General features: G+C 48.5%; 1 protein-coding gene across 2 annotated transcripts in view; it reads right to left on the bottom strand.

Moving 5' to 3' along the window:
• The window catches only part of RNF213 (ring finger protein 213), a 413,312-nt gene that overhangs the window by 101,177 nt on the left and 295,175 nt on the right, over positions 1–16,960 (bottom strand). For both annotated transcript variants that reach the window (XM_029599190.1, XM_029599191.1), the window contains exon 47: positions 598–791. In XM_029599190.1, coding sequence (XP_029455050.1) covers positions 598–791 — 194 coding nt within the window. The remainder of the gene's footprint in view (positions 1–597; positions 792–16,960) is intronic.

Genomic DNA, 16,960 nt, shown 5'->3' with positions numbered 1-16,960 from the left:
TTTTTTTTTTTTAAATCAAACCTGCCGCTGTCCAGGGTCCTGGGGCTCCTGCTCCTGTTGGGGGTGAGTGAACCGGGCTCCCCGGTGTCACCCCCGACGCTGCTGCTTTAGTAGTTCGGGTCCTCGACGCTCAGCAGCGGCCTCAACCAGGGGGGGATGGTCCTCTCAGAACCTTCCCACCCCCCTGGGAGGAAGGACGGACAGCTATTCTTACCTACTCTAACCAGAAATAGTATAAAATATTTCCCTTAGATACAAACTGAACTCAAAATAAATAAAATAACCCTGACTAAGTATCAGTCCTCAGGGCACCCAGAGGCTGTGACTACACCTGCACCACCTACTGGAGACAGAGTAAGACTGAGGGGCTGTGACTGGCACAGGGGCATATGTAGCTCCGCCCACAAGTTTTAGTCTGCCTCCATCTACTGGTGCGGGGTCACAACCCAGGTGTCCTGGACTGATCCTGGTACGTACAGGGAAACACTTTTTGCACTGATGTTACTCATCTGATCTCAGAATGCAATCAATCAGACTCCACCTGGTAAGCAAATACGGACACAGGTTTTGTGTTTTTGTGACTGCTGCTTCTCTCACCTGCTGCTGAACAATTTCTTGTGGGAACAGCCAGTGGTAGCTGCCATCCTTGCAGAGTGTCTGAACAAAATTCAAGCTATGTTTGTCCGTCAGTTTGCGAACCAGGTACACAAGGTGCCAGTCATTGGTAGAACTGGTGCAGAATGCTTCCACCTGTTGCAGGTAATGCCTCTTCTCACTGTCACACGCTGTGCCTGCAGAGATTCAAAGGAAGCAAGTCTGAGTTTAGGTGGCCTCAAACCAACATAGCCAGTGCCAGACAAACCTCTCCTACATCACCACCACTGGGTCTGCCCATCCCCTTCACCCAACCACAAATATATAGGGCGACACACCAAGATCCCTCTTCCCCAACGCTGAGATTAAAAAAAAAAAAGTGATCCCCTTCATCCCTATCAGCTCTTCCTGCTCCCCTATATGATTATATGGGGATTGATTGCTGGAGGGAAATAAACCATTTTGTTGTGACTTCAAGACCAATGGAAAATTGGTTCTTACCTGCTAATTTTCATTTCTGGAATACCACAGATCAGTCCAGACTCCTGGGTTTTGCCTCCCTGCCAGCAGATGGAGACAGAGAAGAAAAGCTTCACCGACATTGTTACTTAACCTAGCTGGCCACCTGCAGTCCCTCAGTATGACCTGTACCCAAGTCAAGATGAGAATAACAATAACTGAGACCCTCAACCCCCCTAAATGAGCAAGGGGAAGGCAAAGCCTCAATCACAACTCCATTCCAACAATACAAATAAACACCATCCAATCCAACAAAACAACTCTGCAACATTTACATGCAGCCATGAGGAGTGGGTTTTCCTGAATGGGTGGGTTCTGGACTGATCTGGGGTATTCCAGAAATGAAAATTAGCAGATAAGAACCAAATTTTCCTTTCCTGTTCATACCCCAGGTCAGTCCAGATTCTTGGGATGTACCCAAGCTCCCTTATACTGGGCAGGAATGTGATAGCCCTGCTTTCAATACACTCTCTCCAAATCCCACAGAGCCCAGACATTCAACTGGTAATGTCTGGGGAAAGTGTGTAACTAATTCCAAGTGGCCGCCCAACAGATTTCTTGTGAAGACACCAGTTGACACTCATCCTGAGATCACCTGTGCCCAAGTTGAGTGAGTCCTTAGTCCCTCTGGCACTGGTTGATCACTTCAAATGTACGCTGTGCAAATTTCATCCTTTAGTTACCACACAACAGTAGCCTTGGACACCTTTCATCCCTTCCTTGGTCCATTCCAAAGCACAAATAGATGAGCTGATCTTTGGAAACTATTTCTTACCTTGAAATACCTCAGCAATGCCAGCCACACGTCCAACACACAAAGTTCCCTCATATGGGGCACAGACAAATCCAAATTTGGAAAAGTGGGGATTTCCACTGTTTGACTAAGATGAAAAACAGAAGTTTCTAGAAACTTTGACTGGCACACTGAGAATGCCCAGCATCCTCGCAGCCACACAGGGTCCCCCCCCTTCAGTCTCGTTTCAAAGCATAAAAAAAACGAGTGAAAAATAAAATAATAAACTACAGACTAACCCAACTCTGCAGGGTGGCGGGTGGGTTTCCTGAGGACTAACATCCTTCTGTCCTGGGAGAACACCTGTTACAGGTAAGCAACTCTGCTTTCTCCCAGGACAAGCAGTATGGTAGTCCTCACAGATGGGTGAGTACCAAGCTGTAGGTTGCCCCTGGAACATACAGGGCCAACAGACACCCGATAATGTGCAACTGGCACAACAGGGGTGCTGTTGGCAACAATAGGAGGCAGCATGAACCACACATTGGGCCCTAGGCAGGGAGAGCTGGGTTCTCACACTTGGTACAGGTTACAGAGGACAGACTGGCCGAAGACGCTGTTCTGTCGACCATCCTTGTTCAGATAGTAGTGTGCTGCAAACGTATGGAGGGAACTCCACGTCGTGGCCTTGCAGATTTCAGCAGTAGGGACTGCACGGAAGTGGGCCACTGATACTGCCATGGCCCTCATGGAGTGCGCTGTTACTCGGCCTCTGAGCAGAAGGCCTAATTGCTCATAGCAGAAAGCGATACAGTCCGCCAACCAATTGGACAGAGTCTGCTTGCCCACTGCAACCCCAAGTCTATTTTTGTCAAAGGAGACAAAGAGTTGGGTGGACTGCCTGTGAGTTGTAGTGTGCTCCAGATAAAAAGTGAGAGCGCAGAGCCCATTCTCCTTGGTGGGAGAATGGCCTCAGAAAGAAGATGGGCAGTACAATGGACTGATTCAGATGGAAGTCAGTCACCACCTTAGGCAGGAACTTAAAGTGAGTGTGCAACACCACCCTGTCGTGGAAGAACCTCGTATAAGGCAGATAGGTCATCAGGGCCTGCAGCTCACTGCCCTGCGAGTGGAAGTAATTGCCATCAGGAAGAGAACCTTCCAGTGAGGTGTTTAAATTCGCAGGAGTGCATAGGCTCAAATGGAGACAGCATGAACTGCACTAGCACAACGTTGAGGTCCCAGGCCACAACAGGAGGACGCAGTGGAGACTTCAATTGAAGTAAGCCTCTCATGAAGCACCCCACTAGCAGCTGCACCGAAATTGGCATGTTACCCACCCTTCGGTGGTAGGTGCTAATGGCACTCCGGTGGACTCAAATCGAAGTAATCTGCAATCCCGACTCTGAAAGATGCCACAGATAGTCCAGTAACAGAGGTGTGGGACAGGTGAAAGGGTTGAGACCCTGCTCCGTACACCAAATCGAGAACCTCCTCCACTTCAACTGGTAGGACTTCCGAGTGGAAGGCTTTCGAGAAGCTACCAGGACTTGTGAGACGTTCTCTGAAAGGTTGAGGGACTGCAACACTAGCCTTTTAACATCCAGGCCGTGAGGGCCAATGACCGGAGGTTCAAGTGGCATAGCCTGCCTTAATCCTGTGTGATGACGTTGGGAGAGATGCCCAGGCATATGGGCTCCTGGACTGACAGGTCGCTCAGGACTGGCAACCAAACCTGTTGCAGCCAACGCGGTGCTATCAGGATCATGGAGCCCTCGTCCTGTTGGAGCTTCACAAGGGTCTTGCCTATGAGCAGGATCAGAGGGTATATGTACAGGAGACCCACGCTCCAAGATTGGGTGAAGGCATCCATGGCTGGTTCCTTGTCCGTTCTGTACAGGGAGCAGAAGCGATTCACTCTGTGGTTCTGAGGAGACATGAAGAGATCCACTTCTGGTCGACCCCACCTGCGGAAGATCTAGTCTGCCAAGGTGGGGTCGAGGGACCACTCGTGGGGGTGGAACATCCGACTGAGGTGGTCCACTACCACATTCTCCGTCCCCGCCAGGTACACTGCCCGGGACAGGGCCCAGGCCCAAATCTGCACTGCTTCCTAACAGAGCAGGTAAGAGCCTGTGCCCCCTTGTTTGTTCACATACCACATGGCCACTTGGTTGTCCATCTGTTTGAGGAATGTGTAGAGGGCATATCGTATCGCTCGGAGTTCCAGGAAATGTATCTGGCACTGTGCCTCGGCCCTCGACCACACACCCTGTGTTCGGAGGTCGTCCACATGAGCACCCCAGCCGATGTTGGAGTCATCGGTGGTAAGGATCACCTGAGCAGGAGGGGGCTGAAATGGAAGCCCCTCGCTCAGGTTGGCTTTGTGTGCCCACCAGGCAAGGGAGTCCTGAAGCAGCTCGGTGATCCAGACCAGCATAGAGAGGTCCTGAGAGACTTGGCACCACTAGGCGAGTCATTGGGATGATGTGCACAAAGACCGCCATGTGGCTGAGCAGTCGCAAAAGCAGGCAGGCGGAGGCAATCTGTCGACAACAAATGGACTGGGCCAGCCCCGTCAGGGTTGCAACCCGATCGCTGGGGAGGAATGCCCTGGCCACTGTGGGGTCCAGGCCCGCTCCGATGAAGCTGAGCCACTGGGATGGCATCAGCTGGGATTTTGGATAATTGATGAGAAACCCCAGCGACTGGAGCACTCCGACTGTCGAGTGCAGGACCCAGAGGGATCCCTCCCTCGAGGAACTCCTGATGAGCCAGTCGCCCAGATATGGGAACACATGCACCCTCTTGCAGCGCAGATGTGCTTCCATCACTGCCAAGCCCGTTGTGAAGACCTAAGGTGCGGAGGCAAGGCAGAAAGGCAGAATCCAGTATTAAAAATGCCTTTGGCCTACCATGAAGCGCAGGAACTTCCAATGAGGTGGAAATATGGCGATGAGTGTGTAGGCGTCCTGCAAATCGAGAGAGCAGAGCCAATCCCCCTGATAAAGAAGTGGGATTAAGGTGCCCAATGAGACCATCTTGAACCGCTCTCGCCTCAGGAACTTGTTCAAGGCTCGAAGGTAGAGGATGGGATGGAGGCCACCTGTTCTCTTTGGACTGAGAAAGTACCTGGAGTAGAACCCCCAGCCTTGTTGGTCGCGGGGAACCAGTTAGACGGCTTTTGACTGCAACAGGGCTGAGAGTTCCAACTCGAGGGTCGTCGCATGCTCCACGAGGCATCACCCCGGTAAGGGAGGGGAGTCTGGCTATATGCTGAGAAGATTTAGGCGATAGCCCTGTTTCATGATGGTTAACACCCATCGGTTGGTGGTGATGGGGGTCCAGCAGTTTGCAAAACAGGCATAGCCAGCCCCCAAATGGTGGGTCGGGACCTGTGGGCATTGGGGTTAGGCTGCTGCTCTCTATGCCAGTCAAAATCCCGCCGCGGGGCCGGGCTGAGGCACGGCTTGGGCCCGAGGCGCCCGCTGTTGGCGTGGGTGGCCTTTTGGAGTAGCCCGAGTCATATGAGCTTGCGAGGCCAGAGAATAGTATCTCCATTGCCTATAGAAAGTCTTCCTGGGTCTTGACGTGGTGAATGATGGATTGCAGAGGTGCTGGCTGACAGTTGTCGCAGGATTTCATGATGGTCCTAGAGCTGGGCCACCGCGTCCTGGACCTTATCTCCGAAGAGATTTTCCCCTGTGCACGGGAGGTCGGCCAGCTTCTCCTGGACTTCAGGGCGGAGGTTGGAGGCCTTAAGCCAAGCCCAGCACCGGGCACTAATACCGGCCGCCAACACCCTTGCCGCCGTCTCAAATACGTCATAGGTTGCTTGCACTTCATACTTGCCGGCCTCAAACCCCTTCTGCACGATGGACTCCAAGCCTTCTTGGAACTGCTGCAGGAGACCTTCAAGTGAGCTCCTGGATCTGCTTCCAGAGGTTACGGTTGAACTGATTCATGTACAACTGATACGCCACTATTCAGACAATGAGCATCGCCCCCTGGAAGACTGCGGTCTAGGGCATCCAAGGCCCTTTGATCCTACCCCAGAGGGGCAGAGGAGTGAGTGCAGGCCCTTTTGGCTTTCTTTAGAGCAGACTCCACTACCACAGATTGGTGTGGGAGCTGGATCTTCTGGAGCACTAAATAAATGGTGTCAGTCGTCTGGTTAACTGGGGCAACGGAGCTTGGGTGCTCCCATAACAAATAAAGAAGATCAAGGAGGTCCTCATGTACCGGGACAGCCACCACCTTGTTTGGGACATCCATGAATTGGAGGGCTTCCAACATTTTATAGCGAGCGCCCTCTTCCATCAGCAGTTGGAAGGGTATGGCCTCCGCTATTACCTGAACAAAACTGGCGAAGGACAAGTCCTCTGGGGGTGAGCAGCATCTCTCGTCTGGAGCCGAAGGCTCAGACGGGAGATCAACCGAGGCCTCTGAAGAAAACTCAGAGGAATGATCACCCCAAGAGTCATAGGGAGCCTCCTCCTCACCTCCGACCCTCTGGGTTGAGTAGGAAGCCCGAACCTGGATTCCAGGGTACTGGCATCGTTGGCCTGTCAGGAGACCCCAGTGTTGGCCGCGTGGGCATCGAGGGCACTAGGACCATTGAGGGCCTCATTGGACCTGGGGCCCCCAGGGCACCCGATGGCCCAAGACCGGGCTCTGGCACAGACAGCGCTGCCCTTGGCAGACACGGAGCTGCATCCTCCTCCTCCTCCTCAGAGGAACCCGGAATCAGGATAGTGTCGGAGGGTGGAATTGGTGGTGGACGGGGCACCGGAGAACTTCCGGGCATCGGCAAAGCGCCAAGCAGCACGTCCAATCACTCCAGCAGAGGTGCCAACATCAAGGGAGCTGGCTCCGGCGAAGCACTGCCTGCTGGATCACATGGTACAACTTCTCCTGAAATTCGGGCGTAGTGAGCATCAATGAGGGAGGAGAAGACGACGGGCAGTAATCGGGGTCTCCGTGGAGGTTCAGTACCCGACGCAGAATTTGGTGGCGAACACCCTGGGTTCCCGGGTCTGGAGGAGGACGGGGCCTCCTCACCTCGGGGCTGCTTTGGAGGGGTTTTGGCTGAGGCCGGTGCCCCTCCAGTATCGGCACTGTGCAGTGATGACCATCTGTACCGGTGCTTCCCTCAGTGCTCGGCCCGGTGCTTCTTCGGCACCGAGGAAGACGATCCTGAGGCCTTGGATTGGCCCGACGCCAGTGAGTGGCGATCCACAGTGCCAGAACACAGAGGGCGACAGTCCAGAGTCAGAACAATCCCCCTGACTCGACATCCCCGGGGCTGGAGTCTATGGAGCCGATTGTCAGGAACCGAACAAGTGCTCCATCTTATCCAGGCAGACCCGCCGGCCTTTGGGAGTCATTTGAGTGCAACTAGGGCATCAATGAATGTCGTGGGAAGGCCCCAGGCAGAGGACGCAAATGTCATGCGGGTCTATAATGGATATGGTCCGCAAACATTGGGGCACTTCCGAAAACCAGTTGCCAACGAAAAAAGATGACATGCGGTTGGTGGCCAGCAGCCACCGAGGGGCAGACACTCAGGAGCCAACTGCAACAACTTGGAAAAAATGTACCTACCAAACGCCGAAGGAACCAACTCATGAAGGGGGACCCCAAAGTGGGAAGAGAACAAGTGGAAGAGCTCCAAAAACCCATAAGGCAAGAGCACCTTGAAAAAAAAAAAGGAGACTGAAGGGGGACTCCGCGTGGCTGCGGGGATAGTGGCATGCTGGGCATGCTCAGTGTGCTAGTCAAAGTCTCTAGAAACTTTGACAAAAGTATTCCGTGCCAGGCTCCATCTTATGATGTCACCCATCTGTGAGAACTACCATCCTGCTTGTCCTGGGAGAACCCTGGTCCCCCTCAGTGATCGATATACACTTTCATCGTTGTCTTGGCCGTGAGGACTCTCAAACACCTGCACAACCGTGGAAGAAAAGACTAACACATTGTGATTCGCCCTTGACTTCCAACGATTGATAGACTATGACACCACCTTCACCCATCATCAGCCCTGTGCCTCAACCATGGCAAACGGCTCCCCAGCTTTTCAGACTGGCCTCAGTGGTCACTACCACCCAATACGGGATCTCCAAGTTGACATCCTGAGAAAGCTAATTAGGAATTAAGAACATAAGAACATAAGAAAATGCCATACTGGGTCAGACCAAGGGTCCATCAAGCCCAGCATCCTGTTTCCAACAGTGGCCAATCCAGACCATAAGAACCTGGCAAGTACCCAAAAACTAAGTCTATTCCATGTAACCATTGCTAATGGCAGTGGCTATTCTCTAAATGAACTTAATAGCAGGTAATGGACTTCTCCTCCAAGAACTTATCCAATCCTTTTTTAAACACAGCTATATTAACTGCACTAACCACATCCTCCGGCAACAAATTCCAGAGTCTAATTGTGCGTTGAGTAAAAAAGAACTTTCTCCGATTAGTTTTAAATGTGCCCCATGCTAACTTTATGGAGTGCCCCCTAGTCTTTCTACTATCCGAAAGAGTAAATAACCGATTCACATCTACCCGTTCTAGACCTCTCATGATTTTAAACACCTCTATCATATCCCCCCTCAGTCGTCTCTTCTCCAACCTGAAAAGTCCTAACCTCTTTAATCTTTCCTCATAGGGGAGTTGTTCCATTCCCCTTATTTTGGTAGCCCTTTCTCTGTACCTTCTCCATCGCAATTATATCTTTTTTGAGATGCGGTGACCAGAATTGTACACAGTATTCAAGGTGCGGTCTCACCATGGAGCGATACAGAGGCATTATGACATTTTCCGTTTTATTCACCATTCCCTTTCTAATAATTCCCAACATTCTGTTTGCTTTTTTGACTGCCGCAGCACACTGTACCGACGATTTCAATGTGTTATCCACTATGACGCCTAGATCTCTTTCTTGGGTTGTAGCACCTAATATGGAACCCAACATTGTGTAATTATAGCATGGGTTATTTTTCCCTATATGCATCACCTTGCACTTATCCACATTAAATTTCATCTGCCATTTGGATGCCCAATTTTCCAGTCTCACAAGGTCTTCCTGCAATTTATCACAATCTGCTTGTGATTTAACTACTCTGAACAATTTTGTGTCATCTGCAAATTTGATTATCTCACTCGTCGTATTTCTTTCCAGATCATTTATAAATATATTGAAAAGTAAGGGTCCCAATACAGATCCCTGAGGCACTCCACTGTCCACTCCCTTCCACTGAGAAAATTGCCCATTTAATCCTACTCTCTGTTTCCTGTCTTTTAGCCAGTTTGCAATCCACGAAAGGACATCGCCACCTATCCCATGACTTTTTACTTTTCCTAGAAGCCTCTCATGAGGAACTTTGTCAAACGCCTTCTGAAAATCCAAGTATACTATATCTACCGGTTCACCTTTATCCACATGTTTATTAACTCCTTCAAAAAAGTGAAGCAGATTTGTGAGGCAAGACTTGCCCTGGGTAAAGCCATGCTTTGTTCCATTAAACCGTGTCTTTCTATATGTTCTGTGATTTTGATGTTTAGAACACTTTCCACTATTTTTCCTGGCACTGAAGTCAGGCTAACCGGTCTGTAGTTTCCCGGATTGCCCCTGGAGCCCTTTTTAAATATTGGGGTTATATTTGCTATCCTCCAGTCTTCAGGTACAATGGATGATTTTAATGATAAGTTACAAATTTGTACTAATAGGTCTGAAATTTCATTTTTTAGTTCCTTCAGAACTCTGGGGTGTATACCATCCGGTCCAGGTGGACCTGGATTTCCCCTGCAGTGTCCTCTGACAGAGTTCCTAGTGGAACTGAAGTGTCCACTGAAGAGGCCTCATATGCACAAATGCCCAGGGAACTAGATATAGCATAAATGCCACAAAACCCAGGATCTACAAATAATCTCAAACTCTGGGTACTGAAAGCTGCAATAATCGGCAAACTTCTGACTGCAACTTCAGCACTCTGACCTCCGTGAGAAATACTATGGCTAAGCTGGTATCGAAGTGGGCTCCTAAGAACACCAGTGACTGGACTAGAACAGTTTTGCATGCCAGATTCACCTCCCAAACCAGGATCTATAAATTCTGCATGACAAGAAGACCTGCCTGCTGACCTAGTACCTTTGACTTCGCCCAAATTAGCCAGTCGTCCAGATAAGGATGCACTAAAATGCCTTTCTTTCATAGAGCTGCGGCCATGACCTTCCTTGCTGAATGTCTGCGGTGCTGGCTCCAAACAGGAGTGTGTCAAAATGAACACTCTTCACAGTCGCATGAAGCAAAGGAATCCCTGATGCTCCACCCTGATGGGAATATATATATACGCTTCGGTGAGAAGCAGAATAGCTAGAAACTCCCCTTTTGCGGATGGCTGCAACCATTGAGTGTAGAGACTCCATCTGGAAATGTGGCACTTACAGAGCCACATGTATATTCATCATATCTAGAATGGGTTGATAGGCCCCCTTCGCCTTCAGGACCCCGAATTAGATGACATACTGTCCTCCGCCCTTTTCCTCTGGAGGCACTGGAATAATCACCTTCAGGTGACGTAGACAATCCAAAGTTGATTAAAACACCTTTCGTTTGACATGGGTAGCTCAGCCACTCAAACTGGGGGATGGCCCCTCCCGAAGCCTGAGACTCTGTATTCTTTCTTCTTTTTTTTTTTTTCTCCAATCAAATCCAAATCCAGATTGCAGGTTTTGCACCTCTACCATCAGCTGGAGACAGAGAAATACTGAGAGACTGCAGATGGCACGCTAGGTTAAGCTTAAAACTTTTTCTCCCTGTACGTACCCAGATCAGTCCAGACTCCTGGGTTTTGCTTACCTGCCAGCAGATGGAGACAGAGACGTTTTGACCGACACTGCCCTATACCACCTGCAGTCCGTCAGTATTGAAATGTATCCAAGCCAGATGATAAAGAAGTAGGTAAAATAATTAATATAAAAAATGTCCCTCTAAAGGAGCGGAGGGAAAACAACCTTCTAAAATTGGAAAACCCTGCCCACACAAAAACCCTGTGCGGGACCTGAACCTGAGCCATTCTTCCTAGTAAACAAGAACTGATAAAGCGGACTCTCCAATTGCCCTATCCTGAACCGGGCGGATCTCTGGACTGATCTGTGGTACTACGGGAACGAAAATTAGCAGGTAAGAACCAATTTTCCTTTCCCTGTACGAACTTGGATCAGTCCAGACTCCTGGGATGTATCAAAGCTTCCCTAATGGGGTGGAACCTCGAGAGTCCCGCTCAAAGCACACTTTCTCCAAAACGCTCAGATTCTGGGGCCTGGACATCTAAACGGTAGTGTCTGGCAAATGTGTGCAAAGACTTCCAAGTAGCTGCTCTACAGATCTCCTGCAGCGAAACTTGCTGACACTCGGCCAAGAGGCTGCTTGTGACCGAGTAGAATGCACCCAAAGACCGATCAGAACCAGACAACCCTGAGCAATGTATGCAGAGCCAATAGCCTCCCTCAACCAGCATGCAATTGTGGCCCTAGAGGCCTTTTGCCCCCTCCTGGGGCCACTCCACAACACAAAAAGATGATCCGAGAGGCAGAAACGGTTCTTCACCTCCAAGTAACGTAATAGAGCCCGTCTCACGTCCAATCTCCATAAATCTTTAGACTGAGGAGAGGAAGAATTCAAATCCGGAAAAGAAGGGAGCTCCACAGACTGATTCAGGAAGAAAGGAAGGAACTGTTCTCAAAGATACTCCTGTATCTGTAATCCCAAAGAAGGGTTCCCTACATGACAAGGCCTGAAGCTCTGACCCCCGTCAAGCAGAAGATATAGCCACCAGGAAAATCACTTTCAAAGTAAGATCCTTTAGTGTCGCCCGCTTCAATGGCTCAAACGGTGGCGCACACATTGCCCTCAAGGGGGGTGAAAACTGCAGAAGAAACAGTGACGGGGAACTTGGTAGGAAGAAAAAACCTCCCCTGCAGCAGGAATGGGATCCTCTAGAGCGCACAGCTTTCCTATTGCAGCTTCTAGTTCCCTACTTGTGCTTTTTTTTTTTTTTTAAATTTACCAGCAGAAAAAGGCTGCAGGCTCAACAGGTCCCTCTCAGGGTGAGTGAACCAGGTATCAACCCTGACTAGCTGACAAAAGTAGAACAAATGAAGGTCCCTGACCCTCTGCTCAAATGCCTCGAATACCAGGGAGGATGGTCCCACCAGGCCTATCTACCCCCTGGGAGGCTGTGGAATCTCTCTCTTTCCTATAATTTGATTCTTTTTTTTTTTTTTTTTAGTCAGACTGCAGGTTTTGCACCTCCATCTGCTCGAGACAGAGAAATAGCAACGGACTGCAGGTGGCACCTCATGGTATAGAGCAGTGTCAGTCAAAACTTCTGTCTCCATCTGCTAGAGGGGAGGCAAAACCCAGGAGTCTGGACTGATCCGGTTATGTACAGGGAAAGTGGTTTTCTTGGTGGTTATTTGTTCAGCCAGGAGAATTTCGGAGCTCCAGGCACTGTTGTGTCCAGATCTCTTCCTACAGATGTCTGATTAAGGGGTATCTTTATGCAAGGTACTTTCTTTTCTGCCTGAGGTAGTCTTGGTGTTCCATCTATCTTAGATAGAATAGCTTCCAACTTTTATGGATTTGGATTTCTCTATGCCTCATGCGGGACAGCTTATGCTCTTAGATTGGAGGCATGCATTATTGAGGTATGTAAAGGTCACTTATGATTTCCACAGATCGCATCACCTCTTTGTAGGTTGGATCACCGCTTTGTATTGTGGAGTGGTCCAAAGAAGGGAAATAAGTCATCTAAGGTCACAAAATTGTGCGGCGGCTGAAGGAAGCAATCGAGTTGACTTCACTTCTAAAGGGCACCCTCTGCCAGGGGTTTTAGTGTCGCGCTTGACGCATTCTCAGGCGACTTTCTGGGCTGAGTCACAACAGGCGACTCTGCATGAAATTTGCTGGGCAGCTACTGGGAAGTCATTATACATGTTTGCTAGGCATTATCACTTGGATGTGGGGGATCCGACTCCTCCAGGTCCCACCTGAGTTAAGGGGAGCTTAGGTACATCCCTGGAGTCTGGACTGATCTGGATATGTACAGGGAAAGGAAAATTGTTTATCATCTACTAATTTTCGTTCCTGTAGTACCATACATTAGAGATGTGAATCGTGTGCCCGATCGTCTTAACGATCGGGTTCGGCTAGAGGGGGGGAAAAAAATCTGATCGTGGGTGATGTGAATCGGAATTGGTTCCGATTCACATCGTTATTTTTTTTGTAGTGAGGCCCGACCCTTTAAAATTAACCCCTTACCTTCCCCCACCCTCCCGAACCCCCTCAAAACTTTTTACGATTACCTGGTGGTCCAGTGGGGGTGCGGGGACCGATCTCCAGCTCTCGGGCCATTGGCGCTATTTTGGCTGCCACTCAAAAATGGCGTCGATGGCCTGATAAAAACCCCCCCCACCCGACCCTTTAAAAACGACCCCTTAGCTTCCCCCACCCTCCCAAGCCCCCCAAAATATACCTGGTGGTCTAGTGGTGGTCCCGGGAGCGATCTCCCGTTCTCAGGCCGTCGGCTGCCACTCATAAAGATGGCGCCGATGGCCCTTTGCCCTTACCATATGACAGGGTATCGGTGCCATTGGCCGGCTCCTGTCACATGGTAGGAGCACTGGATGGCCGGCGCCATCTTTAAATACGGCGGCGGCCATCAGCCAGTGCTCCTACCATGTGACAGGGGCCGGCCAATGGCACGGATACCCTGTCATATGGTAAGGGCAAAGGGCCATCGGCGCCATCTTTATGAGTGGCAGCCGATGGCCTGAGAACGGGAGATCGCTCCAGGGACCACCACTAGACCACCAGGTATGTTTTGGGAGGATCGGGAGGGTGGGGGAAGCTAAGGGGTCATTTTTAAAGGGTCGGGTGAGTATTTTTTTCTTTTATCGGGCCATCAGCACCATTTTTGAGTGGCAGCCAAAATGGTGCCGATGGACCGAGAGCAGGAGATCGGTCCCCGCGCCCCCACTGGACCACCAGGTACTCGTAAAAAGTTTTGGGGGGGGTTCGGGAGGGTGGGGGAAGGTAAGGGATTCGTTTTATAGGGTCGGGGTGGGTTTAGGGTTTTTTTTGGTGTGCCGGTTTTCCCTGCCCTCCCCCGATTTACGATTTTTCACGATAAATCGGGGGAATTTCTATTGTATCGCGACTCGTAACGATTTTTGACGATTTAAAATATATCTGACGATTGTTTTAAATCGTCAAAAAACGATTCACATCCCTACCATACATCAGTCCAGAGACCCACCCTTTTACTGGGGGGGGGGGAGAGTCCGCTGCTCATACTGTTGCTTTGTATATAGTGAGAGTTGTTGGAGGTTTTTCCAATGCTAATCGCTTACGTTAATTTGGGGAAACGAGTTTTCCATTGTCTTTTTGGGAAACTTCACCTTCTTCTGGCTTGTTGGAGGGGAACGAGTTTGCTTAGAAATGTAAGGTTGTTGCTGTCATCTTGGCTTGAGTACAGGTCAGTACTGAGGGCTTGCAGGTAGCACAATGAGTTATCTACTGTGTCAGTGAAACTTTCTCTGTCTCCATCTACTGTCAGGGAGGCAAAATCCAAGAGTCTGGACTGATCTGGAGTATAACTAGGAACGCTAGTTTTTTTTATGAATTTGTTTTGTTTTTTAATAGAAAGGAATCACTAGACTCAGGGTGATAGCATCCGTGTGTTTCCAGGCTTAGTTTATGTCTGAGACATTATTTGACCTCCAGCTGTTGTTACAACAACTGGGGATGAAGGCAGGGCTCAAGTCCTGCACCTTCTAGAAACAAGGGTCTGATTTTCAGATCAAGGCAAAGTATATATAATAGCTTGCTATTTTGGGACCAATTTCAGCCACAGCCTAACTGGCTAGATTTAAGTCTGCAATTGCTCTGCCTAGGCTTGGCCAGCTAACTCCCTCTCCCTCTGTCCTAACCCCATCCTTGGAATTATCCACTTTTTAAGCGGCTAAAGACAGTTGTCTAGTCAAACTAGGCAGCTATTAGTAACCATTCAACACAGCTAGATTATCAAATTACAGATTTAGACTTAAGGAGGATCAACTTGGTGGGGGTGTGGTACTTTATATGTCTGGGAGGGTATAGAGTCCAACAGGATAAAGATCATACAAGAGACTAAATGCTCAGTAGAATCTATATGGGTAGAAATCACATTTGTGTTGGGCAAGAGAATAGTGATAGAAGTATACTACCATCCACCTGGACAAAATGGTCAGACAGATGATGAAATGCTAAGAGAAATCAGGGAAGCTAACCAATTTGGCAGTGCAATAATAATGGGAGATTTCAATTACCCCAATATTGACTGGGTAAATGTAACATCAGGACTTGCTAGAGACAAAGTTCCTGGATGTAATAAATGAATGCTTCATGGAGCAATTGGTTCAGGAACCAACAAGAGAGGGAGTTATTTTAGATTTAATTTTTAGTGGAACGCAGGATTTGATGAGAGAGGTAACGGTGGTGGGGCCACTTGGCAACAGTGATCATAACATGATCAAATTTAAACTAATAACTGGAAGGGGGACAATAAGTAAATCTACAGCTCTAACACTAAACTTTCAAAAGGGAAACTTTGTTCAACAGGCATGGACATTGTTTAAACATACAATCCTAGAGGCACAGGCCAGATATTCCACGCATTAAGAAAGGTGGAATGAAGGCAAATCGATGACCAGCATGGTTAAAGGGTGAGATGAAAGAGGATATTTTAGCCAAAAAACATCCTTCAAAAATTGGAAGAAGGATCCATCTGAAGAAAATAGGATAAAACATAAGCATTGTCAAGTTAAGTGTAAAACATTGATAAGACAGGTGAAGAGAGAGAATTTGAAAAGAAGTTGGCCATAGAGGCAAAAACTCATAATAAAAACTTTTAAAAATATATCTGAAGCAAGAAACCTGTGAGGGAATCGGTTGGACCATTAGATGACCGAGGGGTTAAAGGGGCTCTTAGGGAAGATAAGGCCATTGAGGAAAGACTAGATTAATTCTTTGCTTCCATGTTTACTAATGAGGATGTTGGGGAGATACCAGTTCCATAGATGGTTTTCAAGGGTGATGAGTCAGACGAACTGAATCAAATCACTGTGAACCTGGAAGATGTAGTAGGCCAGATTAACAAATTAAAGAGTAGCAAATCACCTGGACTAGATGGTATGCATCCTAGAGTACTAAAGGAACTAAAAAATGACATTTCTGATCTATTAGTTAAAATTTGTAACCTATCATTAAAATCATCCATTTTACCTGAAGACTGGAGGGTGGCCAATGTAACCCCTATATTTAAAAAGGGCTCCAGGGGCGATTCGGGTAACTATAGATCAGTGAGCCTGACTTCAGTGCTGGGAAAAATATTGGAAACTATTCTAAAGATCAAAATTGTAGAGCATATAGAAAGACATTGTTTAACGGAACACAGTCAACATGGATTTACCCAAGGGGAATCTTGCCTAACAAATCTGCTTTATTTTTTTGAAGGGGTTAATAAACATGTGGATAAAGGTGAACCGGTAGATTTAGTGTATTTGGATTTTCAAAAGGTGTTTGACGAAGTCCCTCTTGAGAGGTTTCTAAGAAAACTAAGAAGTCATGGGATAGGAGGCAGAGTCCTTTTGTGGATTAAAAACTGGTTAAAAGACAGGAAACAGAGAGTAGGATTAAAAGGAAAATTGGTTCTTACCTACTAATTTTCGTTCCTGTAATATCACATATCAGTCCAGACCAGAGGGTTATGCATTCTTACCAGCAGATGGAGTCAGAGAACAATGAGAACTTTGGGAACTGCTACATAACGAGATGCCACCTCCAGTCCCTCAGTATTGATCTGTACCCAAGCCTAAACAACCAAACTTTACTTAAAAGGCAAAGGGGGTTGGAACCCAAAACATAACCGCCAACCTCTCGCCCAGAACAGATAAAACAAAAAAACCCCACTAGACCACCTCGGAACTTGCCCCTTCCAGAGCATTTGCAAAAAGACCAAATTGTTTCTTCAGGAAATATCACCTCTTAAGGTAGTCTTTCGGAATCTGAAAAAGGGG

The sequence above is a fragment of the Rhinatrema bivittatum genome, chromosome 4 (genome assembly GCF_901001135.1).
Source record: "Rhinatrema bivittatum chromosome 4, aRhiBiv1.1, whole genome shotgun sequence".
Classification (NCBI taxonomy): domain Eukaryota; kingdom Metazoa; phylum Chordata; class Amphibia; order Gymnophiona; family Rhinatrematidae; genus Rhinatrema; species Rhinatrema bivittatum.
Note: the sequence above shows the minus strand (reverse complement) of the source record. Positions and strands in the feature narration are given on the sequence as shown.